Genomic DNA, 22,294 nt, shown 5'->3' with positions numbered 1-22,294 from the left:
AGGTTGCGCTAATAATATATTTTTGTGCTAGACACAACAATAGTCTTTAAAAGGACTTTTAGGTCTCTAACACCAACCCTGCCTAACCAAAAAATTAAATTCAATTCTCTGCACTATCTCTCTTCTACAGCACAGCTCTCCCTGACTAAGACTGGCCGAACCACGCTTTATAGCACCTGATGATGCGTTCAGACCAACCAATCACTGTAATGCCAGTAACCAACATGGCTACGGCATTACAGTGAGTGGCAGTACTTACCTGCACGTTTATTTGTTGCGTAGCAGTAAACAAACGTGCGGGGAGGAGACTTGAGCATGGCGCTCGATGACACAGGTTATTTGGCCGAACATCGCGATGCTCCAGCTGAACTGGTGTTCGGCCGAGCATGTTCGATCATCACTAATACTTATCCAATGATCCGATATTGATGACTTATCCCGAGGCTGTACCCTGCAGGCACCGGCACAGGAAGTACCTGTCACGGCCTATGGTGTGTTTAGTGACACTTTCCTTCGCTTGGTTGCCCGTGGCAATGTGTGGTGTTGTGTGCATGTGGTGGCAGTGTCTCAGCCCTATGGCTGATCCCCAGGACATGATTACCACGCATGCCGTTGCCCGCGGCAACAGGTGAAGTGTGGGTTTATTTGTGTACTTCCCCTTTAAGTGGCCGTCTTCCCTTGCCTTGTGTTGGAAGGGTTAATTCCCTTCTGTGTGTGTGAACACTGGGTGTGTCTGTTGGGTGTGGCTACTTGGGCCTATAAAGCCTCAGTGAATATCTCTAGTCTGAGGGGTACTTCAGCCATGGTTAGCTGGAGCAGCCTCCTGTGTAATTCAATCTGCCAGTGGGGGCCACCCTTGTGGTCATAAGTTCACGTATGGTGTTTAGAAGATGTTTGTTTGGTCTCCTTGTTATTGCAGCATATGGTTTCCTGGGTTCCCGTGTGATGTCTGTGGTGTGCTGTGTCCTTTGTGTTGTTCTGGGCAGCAGCACTTGTACTTGGGTTCCAGGTTGTATGTCTGTGGCAGGTAAGTGTGGTATTTGTCTCACTTACCTGTCATTGCCATATGTCTGTTCCCCTTTCTATGTAGCTTGGCCAGTGTGACTCCTGTCCCTCCGTGTCTAGGAGGAACAGGTCGTCTTACCCTGCTCCTAGTCCAGGGCCACCCTGAGGGCTAGCAGGAATATCAGGTTCCGGAGTATGAGCCCTCCTAACCTTCAGGGTTGGCTCATACGGATAGGAGACAGGGTCAGAATTAGGGATGTGTAGGAGGTGACCTGATTCCTGTCCTGGCCTGGCATTGATCATCCGCCTTCTGATACCGCACGGCTGAGGGTTTTCCCCATCCTCAGCCGTGACAGTACCACTTTAAGCCAGGAGCGCAGCTCAGTTCAAAGTGCAGTGACTGTGCCGGGTTCAGCTCTCATTCTCTTTCAGCAGCTGCATGGTCCCTCTGCTGATCAGATACTGATGACCCCTTTAAACTCTTTACTACCCTAGACCACCAGGCATTATACCACTACCACTATTTATGCATGTAAGAGGGTGTTATTTGGGCACTGAATGGCTTCATTGTGTCAGCATTGTATGCCAGTAGAGCGTTAAGAATGGGTGGTCCTCATAAAACCCCAACTGCACCTTTTGTCACTCTTCTATTGGATGCCACAGAAATCAATGGACATTGACAATATCATGCAACAGTCAAACAGTGTTTCTATTCGCGTCTATGGGAAAAAAAGAAATGATGAGCATTCTGAATTGCACTAAACCTGACACATGCCACCAGAGCCACTCAGCACAAGCAGCTGTCTTGCTCCTTGACTTGTTCATTGTACAGATGAAATGGAAATCTGTTGCCTCTGGTATAGATACCCTGGTATAAATGTACGGGAATATATACTTAGTAGGCGGCAGTATTGTCACGTCAGCCCTGCAGTCTTTCTTTATCCCTGGATTGTTCCTTGGAAGCATGAAATGTTCTTTCTATTCTGTCACGGAGGGGAGGACAAAGCTGTGAGCTATTTTCAGATGAGCTTGATTAACTGTATATAATTTACAGATTCCCAGAATCACGTCTACGTTTTCTTTTCCCAACCTGGAATGGTCTGTACGGATCTCAGGACAATGACACCAAAACTGCGCACATGATTCAGGAGCATGAATGAGAGGTGCAAAGCAATACTTGTCTTTTTTGGTATACCAGACAGAAAAGCAGAAAATGAGCCCGAAATAACTTGAACACCATAATCACTAGTTTCAGCAGCACGATTTCAAGTTGTTTTCCTCAAATTCTATGTAATCTATGTGCAGCGGGTCAATGGCTCCACTTAACTTTCAAGTTGGATTTATTATTCACAAAAATTTGCATTTTGTAATATTGTAATTGAACTGACTATATATGGCTTTGTTATGTTACCAGGTTCAGCCCGATATAATTGAAGATTTATTAAAAATCTGCCTTCTCTTACCAAAGAAAGCTGTGTAATGTTTTCCCTCTGGGCAAACACGGCTAAAATAAGTCTATGCCACCCATTGTGCCCCCAATTGTGCCACACAGTAATTTCAAGAACATTCTGCTACACAGAAGTGTCACTGTCATTTGTAGAGTAAGATTCAGTCATTTAGGGGGCATCATACTGTGTGGGGAAGCACCTAACGGGCATTATACTATGTGTGGGGAACCAGGAGCAGATTGGCCATAGGTCCTACAGAAAATTTCATGGTGGGACGATAACTAGGAGGGCCACCCAAGCCCTCCTTATGGGAGCTAGCAGGGTACAGTAAATTGTTCTGCACTACAGTATTGCTGGCCCTGTCTACATATATTTCTGTCAATTTGGACCCGCTTACAACATGGGGACATTTTTTTTTTTTTTCCAGAGCCACGTTTAGTTCCCAGTCCTTATGGGGCATCATGTATCAAGGGGAGAAAAACAGAACTGGATCACACATCCACAATGCTATGCTTAGATCTAATTGAACTTGTTTCTCAGCACATTATTAAAGTGTATAGCCCCCATACTACATGCTGTATCAGAGGCATTAGTGTACATTTTGATCAAAAGGCATAAGCCCACTCACCACGCCAAGGTCGCCTACTGTGACTAAAAAGGTGCAGCACACTGCGGTGACAAAGCGGCACTGCCCTAGAAGGTGGCGGGACCCAGGAGTCAAACAGCAACCCTGATGTCCGACAATGCCACCTATGGTACTGGGTCCCACCAACCCACCAGCACAGCGCCACAAAAACAAAGGCCACACGCAGTACTGCACCATGTGAACAGTTGTCTAACACAACATGTCCATTGCTATCAGAGGCGACCTTGGCGTGGTGAGTGGGCTTATGCCTTTTGATCAGAATGCACACTAATGCCTCTTTTACAGCATGTAGTATAAGGGGCTGTACACTTTAATATTGTACTAAAAAGCTAATTTCATTAGATCTAAGCATAGCATTGTGAATGCGCAATCCAGTTCTGTCCTTCTCCCCTTGATATATACTTATGGAGCATCATCCTTTGAGTGGAAGCACTGAAGAGGCAACATACTGAGTGGAGAGGCACTAAATGGCATTATAATGTTGGCATACTTGGCTATTATACTGTTTAGGAGGCACTTAGAGGACAATATACTGCCAGGGGGCACGTTAGGGGCATAAAGCTGTCTGGAGAGGTGCTAAAGGGGTATCATAGTGTGAGAGCCACTTAGGAGCCATCAGACCGTGTGTGGGGCACAAAGAGTCCGTCATGCTGTGTGTAGGGGGTACTAAGGGGGCACATCATCTTGGGGGGGCATCATATGGTGTAGGGATGCACTAATGGGCCATCATGCTGTAAAGGGGCCCTTAAAGGGCATCATATTATGTAGGGGGGAAATCATTGTATGAGAGGCACTAGGGGCATCATACTGGGTATTGCATCATACTCGGAAGAGGGCACTAATGGGCATCAGTTGGGAGAGAAAGCATCATTACTGTGTAGGGGTAAGCAGTAAGTTTAGGGGTCACTAAAGGGACATCACTGTTCTGTGGGGGGGAAGAGAATTTAGGGGACATCATTACTGTGAGGGGACCCATCCTTATTTGTACATAGGGCACAAAGAAGACAGGGCAGGATTGGGTGCATTTGGACAGGAATTGAGTGGCATTGGAGGTCTGCCTTAATGTAAAACAAATTTTCTTCTTTGCCTTCTTGGGAAGTACGTACGCTGAATATTATCCCCTAAAACTGCTTCACTCCTCCAGCTCTATATACATGCTGCATGTAGCTGGCCAGCGAAGACCTGTCCTAGGTTGCTAATATAGTTTATATGTGTATACAGCTAAACCTGCTAATAACCTTAATGCAGTTCCTGTGTTTGTGAGTTGGAGACATAGGCAGAGTTATTTACTGTGACATCATGTTTTGGATGTCATATAACTGTTATATATATTGTGTTCACAGAAGCAGAAAAAGATAATATGCCCTTAAGATTCATTTTGTAATGTAAGGTAAGCTCAGTGACACAGCAGAAACAACAATAAGCATAGTGTTAATCTGTTGTTGCTGGGCAGAAGTTTAGTCCAATCACAGCCAGCTTCTTACACAGCAAGAGTTTTCACCAATCACAGCCAGCCTCACACACAGCCTGTCTGGGAATTTCCCTAGCAGGAGCTGCTAGAATCATTATTCACCATGAGACAGGAGCTGAACACACACAGCTGGATCAGGAGGTTACTGGTGGCAGATTCCCTTGAAAGCATTTGTATGAAGTTAGAAAGAAAATCTCTCCTCTTTCTCCAGAAACACACTTGCGGTCACATCTGTGCTATGAACTCCAGCAGTCTGTTCCGGCAGAGGAGTTTACTGTATGAGGCATAGCCAGATACCACCGCCGCATCTAATGGGATCTGGATGCTTTCCGGCATATATGCCGGCTTTCGGTCGGTAAAAAAATGGTTTGTCTAGTATTGTTTGTCTGGTTAAAAGCCGGCATATATGCCGGATACAGTGACCAGACTACAGTGCCAGTGTTCACAACGCAGCCTTACTTATTGCAGGTCAGCTCAAATTCATTTGAATTTGTCACCAGGTTTATTACAGCCTCACTGGAATTTGGAACGGGCAACTGGGGAGGGAACGGTATGACAATGCCAACACATGGCAAGATATGCCCCATAGTATTATGTCAGCGAATGTAACACATTTTGTTGAGGTTTTTTTCATTGACAGGTTGAGAAATCTTGGGATCCCTGCAGTGTCATTATCATTATGCGTGGGCATAGCTACAGAGAGCGTGGCTGGCCCTAGTGTCTAAAGGTCGCCATACACATTAGACTTTTGTCGGCTGAACCCGGGCCGATCGACTATCTAATTCGTATGGGGAGCTCCTTGAGTTGTGGATCAGTCGCCTTGAATTTCGACGCCTGATCATTTTGTTTTCCCGGTAGATGCGCCTCTGTCAGAGGTGTCCGGCACCAGCTTTCTCCTCACTCCCTACTGAATATACATACATGCTTGGCCAAGCTGTGCGTATATGTATGTGCATGTGGGATACAGGAGAGATCGCTGTCGGACCACAGATCTCCTTTTGTATTTGGACCAATAAATGTCCAGTGACGTCGCTATCATCCTGCTGTCACATTCAGTGGAAATTCATCAACTGCCTGAAGTAATCCCCAGGTACTCACTGCATCAAGGCAACTGAATATGGATGTGACATGCTGCCATTTTGGTAGACCAATCATTTTCATAAAAAATAATAAAATAATAAGAGACGTGATGATTTTTGTCTCATACAACTTTCATGTAATTTGTTCTGGAAATTCTTAAGACATAGAATCAATATAAAAATGAATATATAACTGTTGCAAGCATGGTAGGCCACCTATGTATGGTCAGCGATAACATATTTGCTGAATATAACCCATTACAGTTTTCTTTAAAAATGTCTTCAGTGTAATCTGTACAGTAAAGCTGGCCATACCCAAGATAATTGTCTGCAAACTCTTGTTACCATACACATGCATGCTCATCTCACCCGTGCATGCATGTGCTGTAAATGGGAGAAGGAAGCAAGCCACTATCAATCAGCTTTAGTGGGCAGCTTAACTCCCAATGATAAAAATCAGGGGAGAGTCGGGAGGCCCCCATATACATTAGATGGTTGGCTAATCCTGCCAAAATCGGTGGGTTAGGCTAACATACTATGGACCAGATTTATCATTAGCTCAAGTCAAAATAATGGAGTGAAAAAGTTGCAAAAAAACGTAGCAAGAAAAAGTTGCAAATTTTTGCGCAATCACTAAAACTGCGCAAAAATGTGCGACATCTGCTCTGCACTATGCTCGCTAATTTTCTGAAAGTGTTTTCTTAAGTAAATGAATCTCTAGACAGATTTACTATTGCGACAATTTCAAAAAGTTGCAAAAAATTGTGCAAGTTCACTCCACTGAGGACCCTGCTTATCTTATGCGACTTTTTAATAAAACATGCGATTTTTTTCGTAAAGACGTGCGACTTTTGTAAAGCCGCTTACTGAAGGATAAACTGCTACCGTCACACCACATTTATCACAGTATTAAAGGATCATTAATAAATCTGACTTAGCCAAAAGTGACTTTGGACATATGTAACAGTGGAGTAAGATGTAAGTGTAATGAAGAATCTGGCCCTATATGTCGAATGCGTATGGCAAGACTGAAGAAGAACAGGTGTTGATATGTTTATTTCTTTAAAAACGTTATACTCACTGATTATGCTAGGCTCTTTTAATGCTACTGGTGCAGCAAATGCGCTGCTACCCGGAGGTGAAGTGGAGCACCTGCAGTCGCTGCTCCAGTAATGCAAGCAGAGGTTCTACACTTGCGCAGCTACTCTGAGCAGTGGCACAGGCGCAGGATTGTCAGGGCCGGCCAAGATGTTTGGCCCTGTCAATCAAGTGGTAGGGGCGTGTCCTTTACTTTTCCAAATAAACTGAAAAACAGGATGAGCTTTAGGCTGGGCACTTGGAGAATATCTCTTGCGTCCATTAAACCCTAGTTCTAGGTTGTTTTTGCACACAGTTAAATGTCATCAGACATCAAGTCATGGTCAGGGAGGATAAGCTGGAACCTTCACCGTTGTGCTCAATGAGCTGGCCTCGGGACTTTTTCTCAGAGTACACGACCAGAGCTAGCACCCATAAATCACCTCGACCGCGATGACAAGGAAGCCATACACTCAATGCCAAAACAGTAACATTTTTATCTCTTAGGCCTCATGCACACTACATGTTTTTTCACTGTCAGTGATTTGGCTTCAGTGGTCCGTGTCCGATTTTGCTTCAGTTGTGTTTCCTTGTGTCTTCCTTTTTTTTTTTGGTCTGACAGGGAGAAAAAAAAGGAAGGTTAATGAAAAGTGTAATTGTATTGCACCAAGGTCTTGTAGAAAAAAACGGACACGGATGACATACCAGTTGTGCATCTGTTTTGAGGGGCCCATTGACTTGAATGGGTCCGTCCTCCGTTTTCCACTGACAAGAATAAGACAGGTTATATTTTTTTGACGGACTGGAATCATGGATCACGGACGCGGAGAAAAAACAGAAGACTATCAGTTTTTTTTTTTCACAGCTCCATAGAAATTAATGGGACCTCCGCTAAACTGTGAAAAATTACGGAACGGACGCGGATGCACACAACGGTTGTGTGCATTAGGCCTTAATCAGTATTCAGTTAACCAATAAAATAACTAGTGAATGATATTCTAAGGTCCAAGCAATGACTTAATCACCAGTAATCTATGTGGCTGGGTTGGTGTTCCTGCCCCTGTAAGTGATATATGACTGAACTAATGTCCTGTGATTTATGGTTTCCCTTTAATATGACATTTCAGACTGCTCATAGCACTCGGTGTAGGTGGGTGTCACAGGGGCGCCTCTGCCTGTTGAGAAAGCCACAGAACATGACAGCAGTGATGAATGAACCTTTCATTGAAGTCGCCCTGTAATGCTGGGACTCCCCAGCAGGGGGCGCACCTCCTCACCTCTATGTTAGCAGCCTATGGCTCACAAGGTTCTTTTGCAGTGCAGGTTACAGCTCTGTCTACCAGGCGGAGACCGTCAGGGGGTTTCTCTGGTTGGCATTCCTCATCTGTATCACACATTGCAATAAACTTTTCTTTGTTTTTATTCTTGTTATTTTATTATTTTCAGCAAAAATACTACACAACAATACACATACATGATAAAAGAAGTACCCCACAGTAACCCAGCTAACCCCAAGCCCATTCACTTGAGTGACCCACAAAAAAAAAAACATTTGCGGTAACAGTGTTCGCTTGTGTGAATAGTAGGATGGCGATCAGCACCGGAAGCCCAAGTGTGCGCCAATACATAAGGACATAAACTACATCCTTTAAGACTCATTTCACGTCCTCTGCGTGCAGTCCAAGTGTAGAAGGGACAGAACCCTGATACCATAGGTCCGTGCAAGGAAAATCAGCAAACACATTATTTTCATCTGATTTTCATGCCAGACTCACCCATTCAAAAGGTCAATGAATAAAAGAATAGTGTAGAGACCCATCCGCATGTGGTGCATTTTTTACGAGATGGTTGCCATGAAACGCCAGGTCAGTATTTTTCAGTTTTTTTTTTTTTTTTTGACAGATGGAAAAAAATTGAAAACATGGAACGCCAAAGCAGTCCAAATTGATTCAACATGGATGGAAAATTGTCTGGTTTTTTTTAGCGGACAGAACACGGACGAGTTTTACATCTCCCGTCTGAATGTATGAGAATTGAGTCTGGATCAGGCACTGCTGGGGCCCCAAGCAAAGTTATGTTTGGGAGCCCCTGTTGTGCCGCCACTCACCCCCAATAGCACTGCTAACCTCCGCCCCATCACTCCTCTAATATGGCGACCCCTTATGTGCCCCCACACACTGTATCATGGCCCCTTATGTTCATCTGCAAAGAAAAGGGGGTTAGTCAGCACCTCCCAATGTGCAGGTGCACGCTGCCATATTATAGTGCTAATGCTACGCTTATTTATAAAGTGAGATGCTTGGCAAATGCATTTTGTACAAAATCATCTGAGCCCGTCTGCCGGACGTCAAGGCGATCTCTGTAAGACGGGTCCTAACACTAGTATTTAGTACACTAGTATGAAAACCTTTTTCTGTACAGAGATGAGATCCTCTAGTACAGGGGTGGCCAACCTGCGGCTCTCCAGCTGTTGTAAAACTAAAATTCCCACCATGCCCTGCTGTAGGCTGATAGCTGTAGGCAGCCTGGGCATGCTGGGAGTTGTAGTTTTCCAACAGCTGGAGAGCCACAGGTTGGCCATCCCTGCTAGTAGGACTCTGGATTTTCTGCCTTTTCCGTCAGACAGGGAGCTGACAGGCTCCTTATCTCTTCTCTCTGACACTCATTAAAGCTCAATTCTTATCTTACTGATAAAAATGTGGCTTAAATAAGTGTTTATGACATTTTAGTAATTTAGAGATAAGGGTTATTAGATGACTGTGAAAGTACCAGTCACACAGCTAGAAGAACAGTTAGGCCTTTGTGACAGAACGGCTCAATATTTTTAATAAAGGTCAATTGAAAACACGATTTTTCGCAAATAATTAGAAACATGCAATCATAAGAAAGAAAGAAAAAAAAAGACCTCCAAAAGGTGTAAATAGCTCTAAGGGAGCCACTTCCAAAAGGTGGCGCTAGGGAGCAGGTTCTCCTTCCCTGAGAGCTACCTCATTACATGGTATTTTCTCATGGAGCATTGTCACAGAGACTCCATACACAGCTGGTCTCCTTAAAGGGGTACCTGCAGATCTACAAAAAGATGGCTGCTTTCTTCCTAAAACAGCACCACACCTGTCCACAGGTTGTGTGTGGTATTACAGCCCAGCCCCATTCACTACAATAGCACACCGAACCTGTGGACAGGTGTCTCGCTGGTTTGGGGTGAGAGCAGATATATTATTGTAGCCCCCGAAGTTGTCCCTCTATAGACAGGACTGGTAAACCTTAGCAGAGGGTCTCCTCGGGGCTGGAGCACGGGGGCAGATATTAGACTTCCTGTCAGTAATCCCGTACAACACCACAGTCTGCCTCCCACCAAATGGCTGACAACAGCGAACAGCAGCTCGCATTCACTGCACAGACGGACTGTACATTGCTATTATATCTCCGTTTATTAAATATCTCGCCATATTGTCTATCGCTACTTCAGGAGAAAGCCAGCCTAATAACAGCTGCTGCGTCCCGGCTGTCACCTCGAGGCAGGAAGGGGTTAACCGCGTTACCTCTTCCATACAGGTCATTGAGGGCGTGTCGACGTCTGTAGGAGTCAACATCCGATTGGCTACCCTTCCCGTCCATCACGCGGAATCTCCTCTCGCAGGTCCCTCCCCTCTTCTCCCATTGGTCCGGCTTGCAAACTCCACCTTTCTTTTGCTTCCACCGCGATGCCCGCTTCCCACGAAGTATTGGTTGGCCGTCAATGAGTCGGCGGCTGTGATTGGCTGCCGTTGCCGTCAGTCAGACGCGGCGTCAGGTGGCTGCTGGGGCTGCCCGCGTCTAGCAGTCTGTGCTTGCTGTGACTGGTCGAACTGTGGCGGATTAGAGCCCTGTGGATTGTTCTCTTCGCGACCTCGGTGGTCGCCGCCGCCGTCCTGCGTTTCTGTGGTGGAGCCTGTCACTTGCCAGAGCTATTCCCGTGAGAAGCGCCATCCTGGGGGAGGAGAGCAGCCGGGATACCTCAGTGTGTGACTGTCAGAGGGATGGTGTGGCCGGTGTAGCCTCCCATTTATCTCTCGGCCGTCTCCTGTGCCCCCGGCCCCTCCCTCCGCACTCACCTTGCCCCCGACTCACCCCCTGCTTGTTGTCGGCGCCTGAGCAGCTGTCAGTGTGCGTCCTGCCCCTGGACTGGGCTAGCCCCCTCTCTATGTGTGTGCCAGGGGGGTGGCCTGTGCTCGTCCCTGGGTTGGTAGGGATCTCTCTGCCAGGCTAGAGGAGGATGTGGGATGGAAGGGCCAGGTTGCCGTTTACTTCCTAATTTGTGTAGTCTGTGGCACCTGGTACCAGCGGTCTGGAGGGAGAAGTCAGTGCACCTCAGTTAAAAAAGAAAAATATGGAGTTTTAGTATTTATTAAGGAGGTGCAGTCTTTGGGGGGGTGGGGGGAGGGCGACGTTGATTCTGGGACAAGTTGGTAGCGGGTTAGTTGCTCGGAGACTTTGGTTCTTCTGGCGGTTGAGGCGACGGGGGCGCAGCTTGGGTGTAGGATGAAATATCTTTCTGGGTTGTCACAGTCCTGGTGATCACATCTGTATGGCCCAGTGACAGGTGGAGCTGTCAGCAGGAACCATCCAAGGGCATTTCTGTGAATGTCTCTTTGTAGTACCCCGGCCAATGCAAAAATGATGGCGGCGTACAATGGGGGTACGTCAGCAGCGGCTGGGGGGCACCACCACCATCACCACCACCACCTGGCCCACTTGCCCCCTCCTCACTTGCATCATCACCATCACCTTCATCCTCAGCATCATCTTCACCCCGGGTCAGCAGCTGCTGTGCATCCCGTGCAGCAACATGTTGCCTCTTCCTCTGCTTCCTCTTCATCCTCAGCTGCCGCAGCAGCGGCGGCGGCTGCTGCAGCTGCTGCCATGCTTAACCCTGGCCAGGCCCAGCCATACTTCCCATCTCCTGCTCCGGGACAAGCCCCTGGACCAGCAGCAGCGGTGGCACCTGCCCAGGTGCAGGCAGCAGCAGTGAAGGCTCATCATCATCATCATCAGCACGCTCATCATGCTCAACAACTGGATATTGAACCTGATCGTCCCATTGGCTACGGAGCATTCGGTGTAGTTTGGTAAGTGTCCAGAACATGCCGTCACCCACTGCGGGGCACCATTGGCATACGCTGACGTGTTCTGCTTGATTGTCTGAAGAACTTCTCATGAAATATGTTCAGGTATTGAGCAGACCACTATCAAGTGGGCTTGTGCTGAGCTTTTGCAAAGTGTGGATATGAGTCATACGTATTTGGATATTTGCTTCTTTTCTTAATGTGGTTGTATCTCTGTATTTGGCGTAGACAACCTGGTTGGTGGTCATCATGACCAACCTCTTCACCCCTCAAGCTCTAGCTGATAACTGTTAGAGATATTATGGAAACACGATGGAGGTTGCTGAAGGCAATAGGCATCAACACTAGACGTTGAGTTTGTCACATGCCCAGAATGGTCTCGGTGCCACGCAGACTTCTTGGATCTGGGACTAAAGTGTAGGCCGCTGACTTAGGGTTCGGGAGTAGTTTTTAAGACAGATCTTTTAGCCAAAGCCAGAAGTGGATCCACCAGGAAAGAGAAGTAGAAGTCCTTTATATTTCAGATTCTTTTCAAATCCACTTCTGACTTTGGCAAAAAATCCTGCAGGCAGATCTGCATTGTAACCTCCTCCTAAAAGCACTTTGTGGCTGTATCCTTACAGTTTTCATTCCACTGGTGTTTCTTAGTCTTATAGGAAGATGTATGGCAGTAATTCCTAACCTTACCATAAGGGAACCTCTCGGGGGAAAATATCCTTATCTCTAAGAGAACCTCTCATTCTCGCCTTAAACCACTGACCAATATTATTTGCTCCTATGCCAACCATCTTGGAGCAAAGTGCAAACCAAAAGACTTCCTTCACATTGGCCGCAGAGCCTTCCGGCATTGACTGGCCAGACAAAAACTGCTGCGTACAACTTATTTATTTTTCCTGTCTGAATCCCAGCATATTTGCCGGGTAGCGGCCGGTTCTCCGTGGGTCCACATTATGGTTAATAGGGTCTGTGGGTATTCCGGTAACATCTGGCAGTGCTGGATATGGAGAATTAAGGCGGCCAGAATGCTATGATGCGAATGTGAAACTAGCCTAAGAGTGATAAAACGTGTTTGTGAGGAAACCCTAATACGTTCTACACTGATGGATGGACAGGTGGTCCATAAGTGTGATTACAATGAAGAACTCGCCATAGATCTTCTGCTGAGAGTGTCCCAATGTAGATCCTCAAGACTAGTTTGTTCAGTGGACCTAAGGGGTGACTTTACATTTGCCTAAAACGTCACATTTATGATCCAGTAAAGCTTTTCCATAATTGGTTGGATCCGAGTTGATCATCTACTATACTTTGATCCTAGACATCAGCTTTGGTTATGTTCCTGGCAGATGCTGCATGTTATGCAGTCTTTCAGGTTGTACAAGGTGATTAATAAGGCTGTAGGTATCATAAGAAGTGTGTGGATCGCCCACTGGAGGGTTGCAGCTCACTGATGGATTAGCGTCGTGTCTCATGTCCTCGGCTCTGAAATCCCTCTAACGCTGTGTCTTATTCATCCTCCCTTGTGTCCCGGTTTTCCTTGCCTCCGCTCTATTGATGGTCTTTCTCCTTTAAGACTTGCGTCGCTGCTGCTGTTTGGTTGCAGACACGTGGTGCCTTTTCTTGTTCTGTTCCTTTGTAATTGGATGGCATCTGCTTTTTGTGGCTAATTGCTGTTATTAAATTTTGAAGGTTCCTCAAAAAAGTCTATACTCAAACAGCAGGTTGTTTTTTATTATTATAGGTTGATATCATTTTGGCAAGACATAATTATCAGCTCCCTCCTCCCAGCCCCCCCCCCCCCCCCCCCCGCTGTGGTTTCCATATTCTGTAGTTCAATCACACAAGTTTATAGGTGTTTTGTTTTAAATGTTTAAAGGGAACCTGTCACCGGGATTTTGGGTATAGAGCTGGGTTGACATGGGTTGCTAGATGGCCGCTATCACATCCGCAATACCCAGTCCCCATAGCTCTGAATCTCCTCCTTGCTCCCCGATGTCAGAAAGCTAGAGTGCCGTAATATCGCGATGCGCGAGCGTCATCATAGTGTTCCTTCCCTGTGCTGGCATCAGCGTCAGGGAAGGAACTGCGGATGCGCTAGCTTGCGAATTGCGAGATTATGACGCTCTAGCTTTCTGACGTCAGGGAGCAAGGGGGAGATTCTGAGGATGCTGGGCTCCTTCACGTTGGACTCCTCTCCAGGACAGGACTCATCTCAGGTACCATTGCATATGTATCAAATAGTTTTTTTACACAATAAAAGCACGCAGAGCTATGGTGACTGGGTATTGCGGATGTGCTAGCGGCCATCTAGCAACCCATGTCCTCAGCTCTATTCACAAAATCCTGGTGACAGGTTCCCTTTTAAATGGACCTAGTCTGTATGTACTTTTACATGCAAGGTATTCTTTGTGTTATCAGCTATTTTAGGCTGGGTACATGCCGGCTGTTGTGCGGAGATTCACTGTCGAGTCAACAGGCTTTGCATAAATCAATAGAAACTTTGTAATATAACTTATCAGAGAAAAGCACTCCTTTCTTCCCTCTCCTAAATTAACATTCTCTCATTCTCTGCTAAGGAGTCTGGAGAGACAAGACGGGCTGTCAGATCACAGACTGCCCATAGAGGACTGTGGGAAGGGGGGGAGTGATCTGTGTGAGGGTACTGCCACATGTAGGAAGGGGGGGGGAGTGATCTGTGTGAGGGTACTGCCACATGTTCAGGTTTTTGAAGCCAAAACTGGGAGTGGATTCACAACAGAGAAGTCGTATCTGTCCTTTATAGGTCCTCTCCTTTTATGATCCACACCTGATTTTTGGTTTCCACAATGAGGGAAAGGTCGCATTGTTTTAGCCAACTTTCGAATCCACTTCTGGTTCTATCAAAAATATAAAGAACGGACTTGTACTTCTACCTCCGGGATCCATATCTGGCTTTGGCTGAATCAAAGTATAGGGGACGTGTCAGTTGAAGATAAATCAGACCTTCTAGGAGTAATGGTAACACCCCCGTTGCTCCTAGAGGCTCATTTGCATTTATTAAAACACTTTTCTCAGCAATGCGGGCACATATGGACTTACAGTTGCAAGAAAAAGTATGTGAACCCTTTGGAATGATATGGATTTCTGCACAAATTGGTCATAAAATGTGATCTGATCTTCATCTAAGTCACAACAATAGACAATCACAGTCTGCTTAAACTACTAACACACAGAATTAAATGTTACCATGTTTTTATTGAACACACCATGTAAACATTCACAGTGCAGATTGAAAAAGTATGTGAACCCCTAGACTAATGACCTCCAAGAGCTAATTGGAGTCAGGTGTCAGACAACTGGAGTCCAATCAATGAGATGAGATTGGAGATGTTGGCTACAGCTTCCCTGCCCTAAAAAAAACACACACTAGTTCTGGGTTTGCTTTTCACAAGAAGCATTGCCTGATATAAATGATGCCTCACACAAAATAGCTCTCAGAAGACCTACAATTAAGACTTGTTGACTTGCATAAAGCTGGAAAGGGTTATAAAAGTATCTCCAAAAGCCTTGCTGTTAATCAGTCCACGGTAAGACAAATTGTTTATAAATGGAGAAAGTTCAGCACTGCTGCTACTCTCCCTAGGAGTGGCTGTCCTGTAAAGAGCAAGAGCACAGCGCAGACTGCTAAGTGTGGTGAAGAAGAATCCTAGTGTCAGCTAAAGACTTACAAAAGTCTCTGGAATATGCTAAATTCCCTGTTATCGAATCTACGATACGTAAAACACTAAACAAGAATGGATTTCATGGGAGGATACCACAGAAGAAGTCACTGCTGTCCAAACAAAAAAAAAAAACATTGCTGCACGTTTACAGTTTGCACAAGAGCACCTGGATGTTCCACAGCAGTACTGGCAAAATATTCTGTGGACAGATTAAACCAAAGTTGAGTTGTTTGGAAGAAACACACAACACTATGAACACTATGTGTGGAGAAAGAGGCACAGTACACCAACATCAAAACCTCATCCCAACTGTGAAGTATGGTGGTGGGGGCATCATGGTTTGGGGCTGCTTTGCTGCGTCAGTACCTAGATGGATTGCTATCGTTGAAGGAAAAATGAATTCCCAAGTTTATCAAGACATTTTGCAGGAGAACTTAAGGCCATCTGTCCACCAGCTGAAGCTCAACAGAAGATGGGTGTTGCAACAGGACAACGACCCAAAGCATAGAAGTAAATCAACAACAGAATGGCTTAAACAGAATAAAATACGCCTTATGGAGTGGCCCAGTCAGAGTCCTGACCTCAACCTGATTGAGATGCTGTGGCATGACCTCAAGAAAGCGATTCACACCAGACATCCCAAGAATATTGCTGAACTGAAACAGTTCTGTAAAGAGGAATGGTCAAGAATTACTCCTGACCGTTGTGCACGTCTGATCTGCAACTACAGGAAACGTTTGGTTGAAGTTATCGCTGCCAAAGGAGGTTCAACCAGTTATTAAATCCAAGGGGTTCACATACTTTTCCACCTGCACTGTGAATGTGTTTACATGGTGTGTTCAATAAAAACATGGTAACATTTAATTCTTTGTGTGTTATTAGTTTAAACAAATTGTGATTGTCTATTGTTGTGCCTTAGATGAAGATCAGATCACATTTTATGACCAATTTGTGCAGAAATCCATATCATTCCAAAGGGTTCACATACTTTTTCTTGCAACTGTATTACTAATACAGATGCCTTAAAGGGGTTGTCCCACTTTGCTTTTTTAATCTTACCAGCAGTAGATGTCCTAATAACTTCCTGGTTCTCAGGCAGTTGAGTGAAGGCCACGCCTCCTCATGACTCACCCTGCGTGCTCGTTCATGTGTATGAGTCATCCACATGGAGCCGTATGTGAGGTCCCGCCCCCCCCCCCCCAGTATAATAAACATTTAGTGCGCCCCCCCCAGTATAATATACATTCAGTGCGGCCACCCCCCCAGTATAATATACATTGAGTGCGCCCCTCCCCCCCCCAGTATAATATACATTCAGTGCGGCCACCCCCCCAGTATAATATACATTGAGTGCGCCCCTCCCCCCCCCCCAGTATAATATACATTCAGTGCGGCCACCCCCCCCCCAGTATAATATACATTGAGTGCGGCCACCCCCCCCCCCCCCAGTATAATATACATTGAGTGCGGCTCCCTCCCAGTATAATAAACATTGGTGGCGCAGTGGGAAGTGCCAATGAGGGTTAAAAAAATAAATAAAAAATTAACTCACCTCCTCCTGTGAAAGGACCTTTGGTGACATCACTTTGGTCATCACATGGTACATCATATGATCCATCACCATGGTAATGGACCATGTGATTAGCTCAGTGACGTCACCACAGGTCCTGAAGATAGAACAGGAGACCGGCAGCTGTGCGATCAATTGGTGGAGGTGAGTTAATTTTTTATTTATTTTTTTAACCCTCATTGGCACTTCCCACTGCGCCACCAATGTTTATTATACTGGGAGGGGGCTGCACTCAATGTATATTATACTGGGAGGGGGCTGCACTCAATGTATATTATACTGGGAGGGGGCTGCACTCAATGTATATTATACTGGGGGGGGGGGCCTCACTCAATGTTTATTATACTGGGGGGGGGGGGGGCCTCACTCAATGTTTATTATACTGGGGGGGGGGTGGCCGCACTCAATGTATATTATACTGGGGGGGGGCGCACTGCGCCACCAATGTTAATACAAATGCAGGAGGTGGGTGCCGGAGTGAAATAGCCGGCACCCGACCTCTATGATAGGGGGCTGCGATCAGCGGCAGTTAACCCCTAAGGTCCCGCTCCCTGTCATAGAGGTCGGGTGCCGGCTATTTGATTCCGGCACCCGCCTGCTGTATTTGCGCATGCGCGGGCGTGCGCGTACTTGTAAGAATGGAGAGGCGGCCCGAGTACTTGTTCAGCTGTTGTGCGCAGGCGCGGCACAGCGATGCGGCCGGACGAAAGAGGCCGTATCCATGGGATACAGAAAACAACAAAGGAATCGCTTTACATGATTTTTTGAATGAAAGGTAGCTTTTGGATAATAACATGGATAGGAAGATATGTTGTGTGGGGGTAAATAGATTAGATAAAACCTATTTTATGAAGTGGGACAACCCCTTTAAGCTGCCAAGTGCACATGTAACAGGTCAGCCAGTGTCATAGCTACAAATCTGCTGACAGATGCCCTTTAAAAAGCTGTGCCAGGTTCCCTTTAAGACTATAAAGTGGGGCTTGTGCTCACATGTAGCATGAATAGCATCATTACCTGTATGATGGAGGCTGCTGGACTAATGGTCTATTAATAACAATACATTGTTGCCTCGCCTTGTCGGGCTGTGGAGTTTTCAGGATCATCTTGACATTGTAATGGAGCACGCTCCCTATGGATGATAGGTAAAGCCTTCTTTAAGTCCTGGGCTGTTCATGCGTCATGTTGAATGGCTTAAAGTAGACCTCTGCCCTCACATGATTCAGTTTTTTTAGTAAATTCTTATATTACATCTTTTATAAATGTATTGTCCTATTCCTCTGTTATTCCTCCTGGAAATGTATGAATTGGGGTCCATTCACACGTCCACAACTGTTCTACGATCTGCAAACAACGGACACCGGCCATGTGCGTTCCGCATTTTGCGGCCCGCACGTGGCAGGCACTATAATAGAAATGCCTTCTCTTGTCAGTGTCTGCGAACAAAAATAGGACATGTTCCAATTTTTTGCGGGGCCGAGGAATGGTGGTGCGGATGCAGACAGCACACTGTGTGCTGTCCGCATCTTTTGTGGCCAAATTGAAAATGAATGGGTCCGCTCCCATTTTGCTGATGTGTGAATGGACCCTAAGACAACTTGGTGTTACTATTCTACTGAAGAGGCTGCACCCCTACACTGTCAGCACTGTGCTCAGCCCGGTTGTCCGTGTATTAATGTGTATATACAGATGCAGCTGAGCTAAACGTGATGGTGAACACTTCAAGTAAAGAATGGCAAGAAAAAATAACTATTCAATGGATTTTGTCACGAGGTCAATGCAGGCAGAGTATGAGCAATCCAGTAAACAGTCCAGGGTTAGAGCAGGCACAGGTCAAGTGAGGCAAACGGAGGTTCAAGATCCATAAAATGGGCAGAAGTCGGTACACGGGCAGACACACAAACAAATCGGCACACCTTTGCAGGAACTAGCAAGCTAGACGACCTATTTTATGGGAAGGTGCTTTAAGTACCCAGAGTCGGCCAGCCATAAGCTGGTGTGAATTAGGGTGTGCACATGCTAGCCCTATAAGAGCCAGAGGGCGCATGCGTGCGCTACATGGAGGGGTCTAGCTGGCTATCGCAGGCCACAGCCTGAGCCTTAAAGGGACCTGTCACCTCTACTATGCTACCCTCACTGAGCGTTTCTAAATGTTCATTGTGTTACCCTAAACATATAAATTACACTTTTAATATTATTTGCAGATGAATTCAATAAGTATTATGCATTTTTGTACTTCCTGCCTTTTATGCAAATTAACATAAGAGTCCTATCTTACTTGTGTGACCAGAGAAGAGTCATATTCAAGCTCTGACTCATCTCAGGTTAATTTCCATATGTATCAAATCGTTGTGTTTATTATTATTTTTCCACAATAAAAGCACACAGAGCTATGGGGACTGGGTATTGTGGATGTGCTAGTAGCCATCTAGCAACCCATGTCCTCAGCTCTATACTCAAAATCCAGGTGACAGGTTCCTTTTAAGGAGGCTCAGGAAGACCCATTGGAAAGCTGGAGAAGGCAAAAGAGGGAGGAGGCAGCAGTGCCCACCCCAGGGAGCAGGATAACAGAGTGCTGTTTGTAAAGTTACTTTATTTTGTATGTTAGATGATATGCTGGGAAGGTGGGCATCGCCCGAAAATGGGCACAATACATGGAGGGAGAAAGACAAGGTCATGAGATATAAGGCTACAGATAAAATGGACCCAGCTCATCGGTCCTGATCCACAAGCCTGTAGAAGGCGGCTTCCAGCGGCGTCCCTCTCATTGATGGCTCGGTGTGCGTAGCCTTTTGCTTGTTTTGCTTGTATTCGGAGCTCTGCTCATTCTGGCGCGTTTTGTGAATTGGCTTAGTACCGTCTGTTGTCTGATTATTGACAGGAGGAAGGATGGGGGAGGGGGATATTGTGTAGACAGTGGAAAACTTCCTCTGTGCAATATTTCAGACCATTATTCTAAGCGTTTAATAGATCCGGTGTGTTCCTTCCCCTGTGGAAAATATTTCACGTTTCTGTGACTTTGCTTCATAGACTATTTATCTCTAAATAAAGAAAAAAAATATCTTATCTGGTTACGAGGGTGAATCTCAAAATCCGAGAGATTTCATTATCTATTTACTGAGATCCCATTGCTTCTTGTGAGGAGCGCAGTCCAGTGCCGGGTGGCGCTAATGGAGACCGCTACAAATCCTTTGCTTTCCCAGGAAGTCATCCAGTCACAGGTTTCTCATCAGGACTTCAAGAAAGCTGAGTGACGCTATCTTGTTGTCTTCCGCCTTACATTTCGTGAGAGCGGGGGCTCCACTTTGCCTTTTTTGTTCTAGTGGGTGCACATTGTATGACCTTTTGTAATACATTAAAAGCGTGTCCCCACCTTTTTAAGCATTTTTGGAGCTAGGCCTGCCATACACAGCAGATGGCGTTCCGTTCAGGGCCCGTTCACCCAACCCTTCCGAGCATGCATGTGTCCTGGACAGGGAGAGGGCAAAAAGCCACTGCCAGATTTGCGTCTGACGTCCTTGAGAACAAAAGGATAGGGCATATTAAAACTCAGTATGCCTGACCCTTCTCTCCCTCGACATTTGTGTGTGTGACCAGCCATACAGAGTCAACTAAATGCTCCCTATAGGTAGTGGTCCTCTCAACGGGTCTGCGCCGCAGTGTGGAGTTCACGCGGCCGGTGCCTGTGTTTTGCGCACCGATGTTTGCTGTCCGTGTCAACACGGGCATGGCGACTATACTGTCTTGAGAATGGGCCCTTGCACTGAGGGAATCTGACACTACAGATTTTAAGTCGGCCATACACATAAGATAACATTCTCGTCCAACCCTCCCAATACCAATCTACTCTCAGCCGATGTGGGGAAAGGGGAGAAGGCTGTAGCCAGACACCTGGCAGCGACTCTTCTGAGAACATAAGGATCGGGCAGTTGAAATCCAACATGCCTGTTCCTCATCTTCTCCAACATTAGCTTTTGGGGAAGTCAGAAGACCACCATACACATTGGATAGCGAGATGGTTGACAAGAGCCAAGTGTAATGAATGGCGGCTTAGGCTAGTTTCACACTAGCATTTTTTGCGAATCCGTCATGGATCTGCAAAAATGCTTCCGTTACAATAATGCATCCGCCATGAACGGATTTGGTCGTATTATGTCTTCTATAGCCAAGATGGATCCGTCATGAACCCCATTGACTTACATTGTGTGTCAGAACAGATACTTTTGGCTCCACTTTGTCAAGCAGCGTTTTGGTGTTCGCCTCCAGAGCGGAATGGAGACTGAACGGAGGCAAACTGATGCATTCTGAGCGGATCCTTTTTCATAGAGAATGCATTAGGGCAAAACTGATCCGTTTTGGACCGCTTGTGAGAGCCCTGAACGTATCTCACAAACGGAGAGCCAAAACGCCAGTGTAAAAGTAGCCTTATTCCTCTCATGCACAGGTCGCGTAACGGCAGCGTGCTGCTCTGTAGTTTTGGACTGGGGTCACTTCATGGCAATTTCCCCCGTTGTTCACTGGTATCCAGTTTCTTGATCTTTCTTTGCCTCTTCCCTTAATGGCAGCAGAGTCATTTGAGGAAAGGGAAGCCTGGGGGAATCCTTTTAAAAGCCCTGTTTTGTGCACCCTCTCAGGTCTAGATAGGAGTAGTCACATGGGTAGGCGGTCGGCATGCGGAGTGCAGCGCTTTAATCAGAGGAGGGTTATCTGCAAGGTCGGAGTATAAGAGGCTTTGAAGTTATCAGTCTAAATAGGCACTGTGTTCTATAAAAGGAGCGGAGGACACCCTCCCATCAGTGTTCAGACCACATGGCAATAAACACGCCATTCATCCGTATTTGATGAGGGGAAATAATTGTAACCAGTTTATTCTGTTCTCTTGTTCTAATTATGAATTGAACTCGGATTATCATTTATTTCCAAGTCCTCCTGCTGTAAGGAGGAGCGTGCTCCCTCAGATTTTAGTGGGGATTTTATTGCCAGAAGGCTTTTTGGTACGCCGTCCACAGGGGAATATATAGACATTAGATTTTAGTTTAGAACTGAATTCGATCCGATGACAACCTAATGGCGATCAGATGCACAAATCCTTCCCCGACTTGCTACCGCAGTTGTGATTACGCTGGGAAATGGAATACCAGTCAAATGGCGGCACGATTACACGGGACAGTTATGAATTCTTGTTCCTTATATAGCCC

At 46.0% G+C, this 22,294-nt stretch overlaps 1 protein-coding gene across 1 annotated transcript in view; it reads left to right on the top strand.

Moving 5' to 3' along the window:
• Positions 1–9,603: 9,603 nt before the first annotated feature.
• Positions 9,604–22,294, top strand: part of NLK (nemo like kinase) — a 190,003-nt gene continuing 177,312 nt past the window's right edge. The window contains exon 1 of the mRNA XM_044283849.1: positions 9,604–11,834. Within this exon, the coding sequence (XP_044139784.1) occupies positions 11,350–11,834 (485 nt within the window). The 5' untranslated portion in view covers positions 9,604–11,349. The remainder of the gene's footprint in view (positions 11,835–22,294) is intronic.

The sequence above is a fragment of the Bufo gargarizans genome, chromosome 3, assembly GCF_014858855.1.
Source record: "Bufo gargarizans isolate SCDJY-AF-19 chromosome 3, ASM1485885v1, whole genome shotgun sequence".
Classification (NCBI taxonomy): domain Eukaryota; kingdom Metazoa; phylum Chordata; class Amphibia; order Anura; family Bufonidae; genus Bufo; species Bufo gargarizans.
The sequence above is the reverse complement of the archived record's forward strand: the minus strand, read 5'-3'. Positions and strand labels throughout refer to the sequence as shown.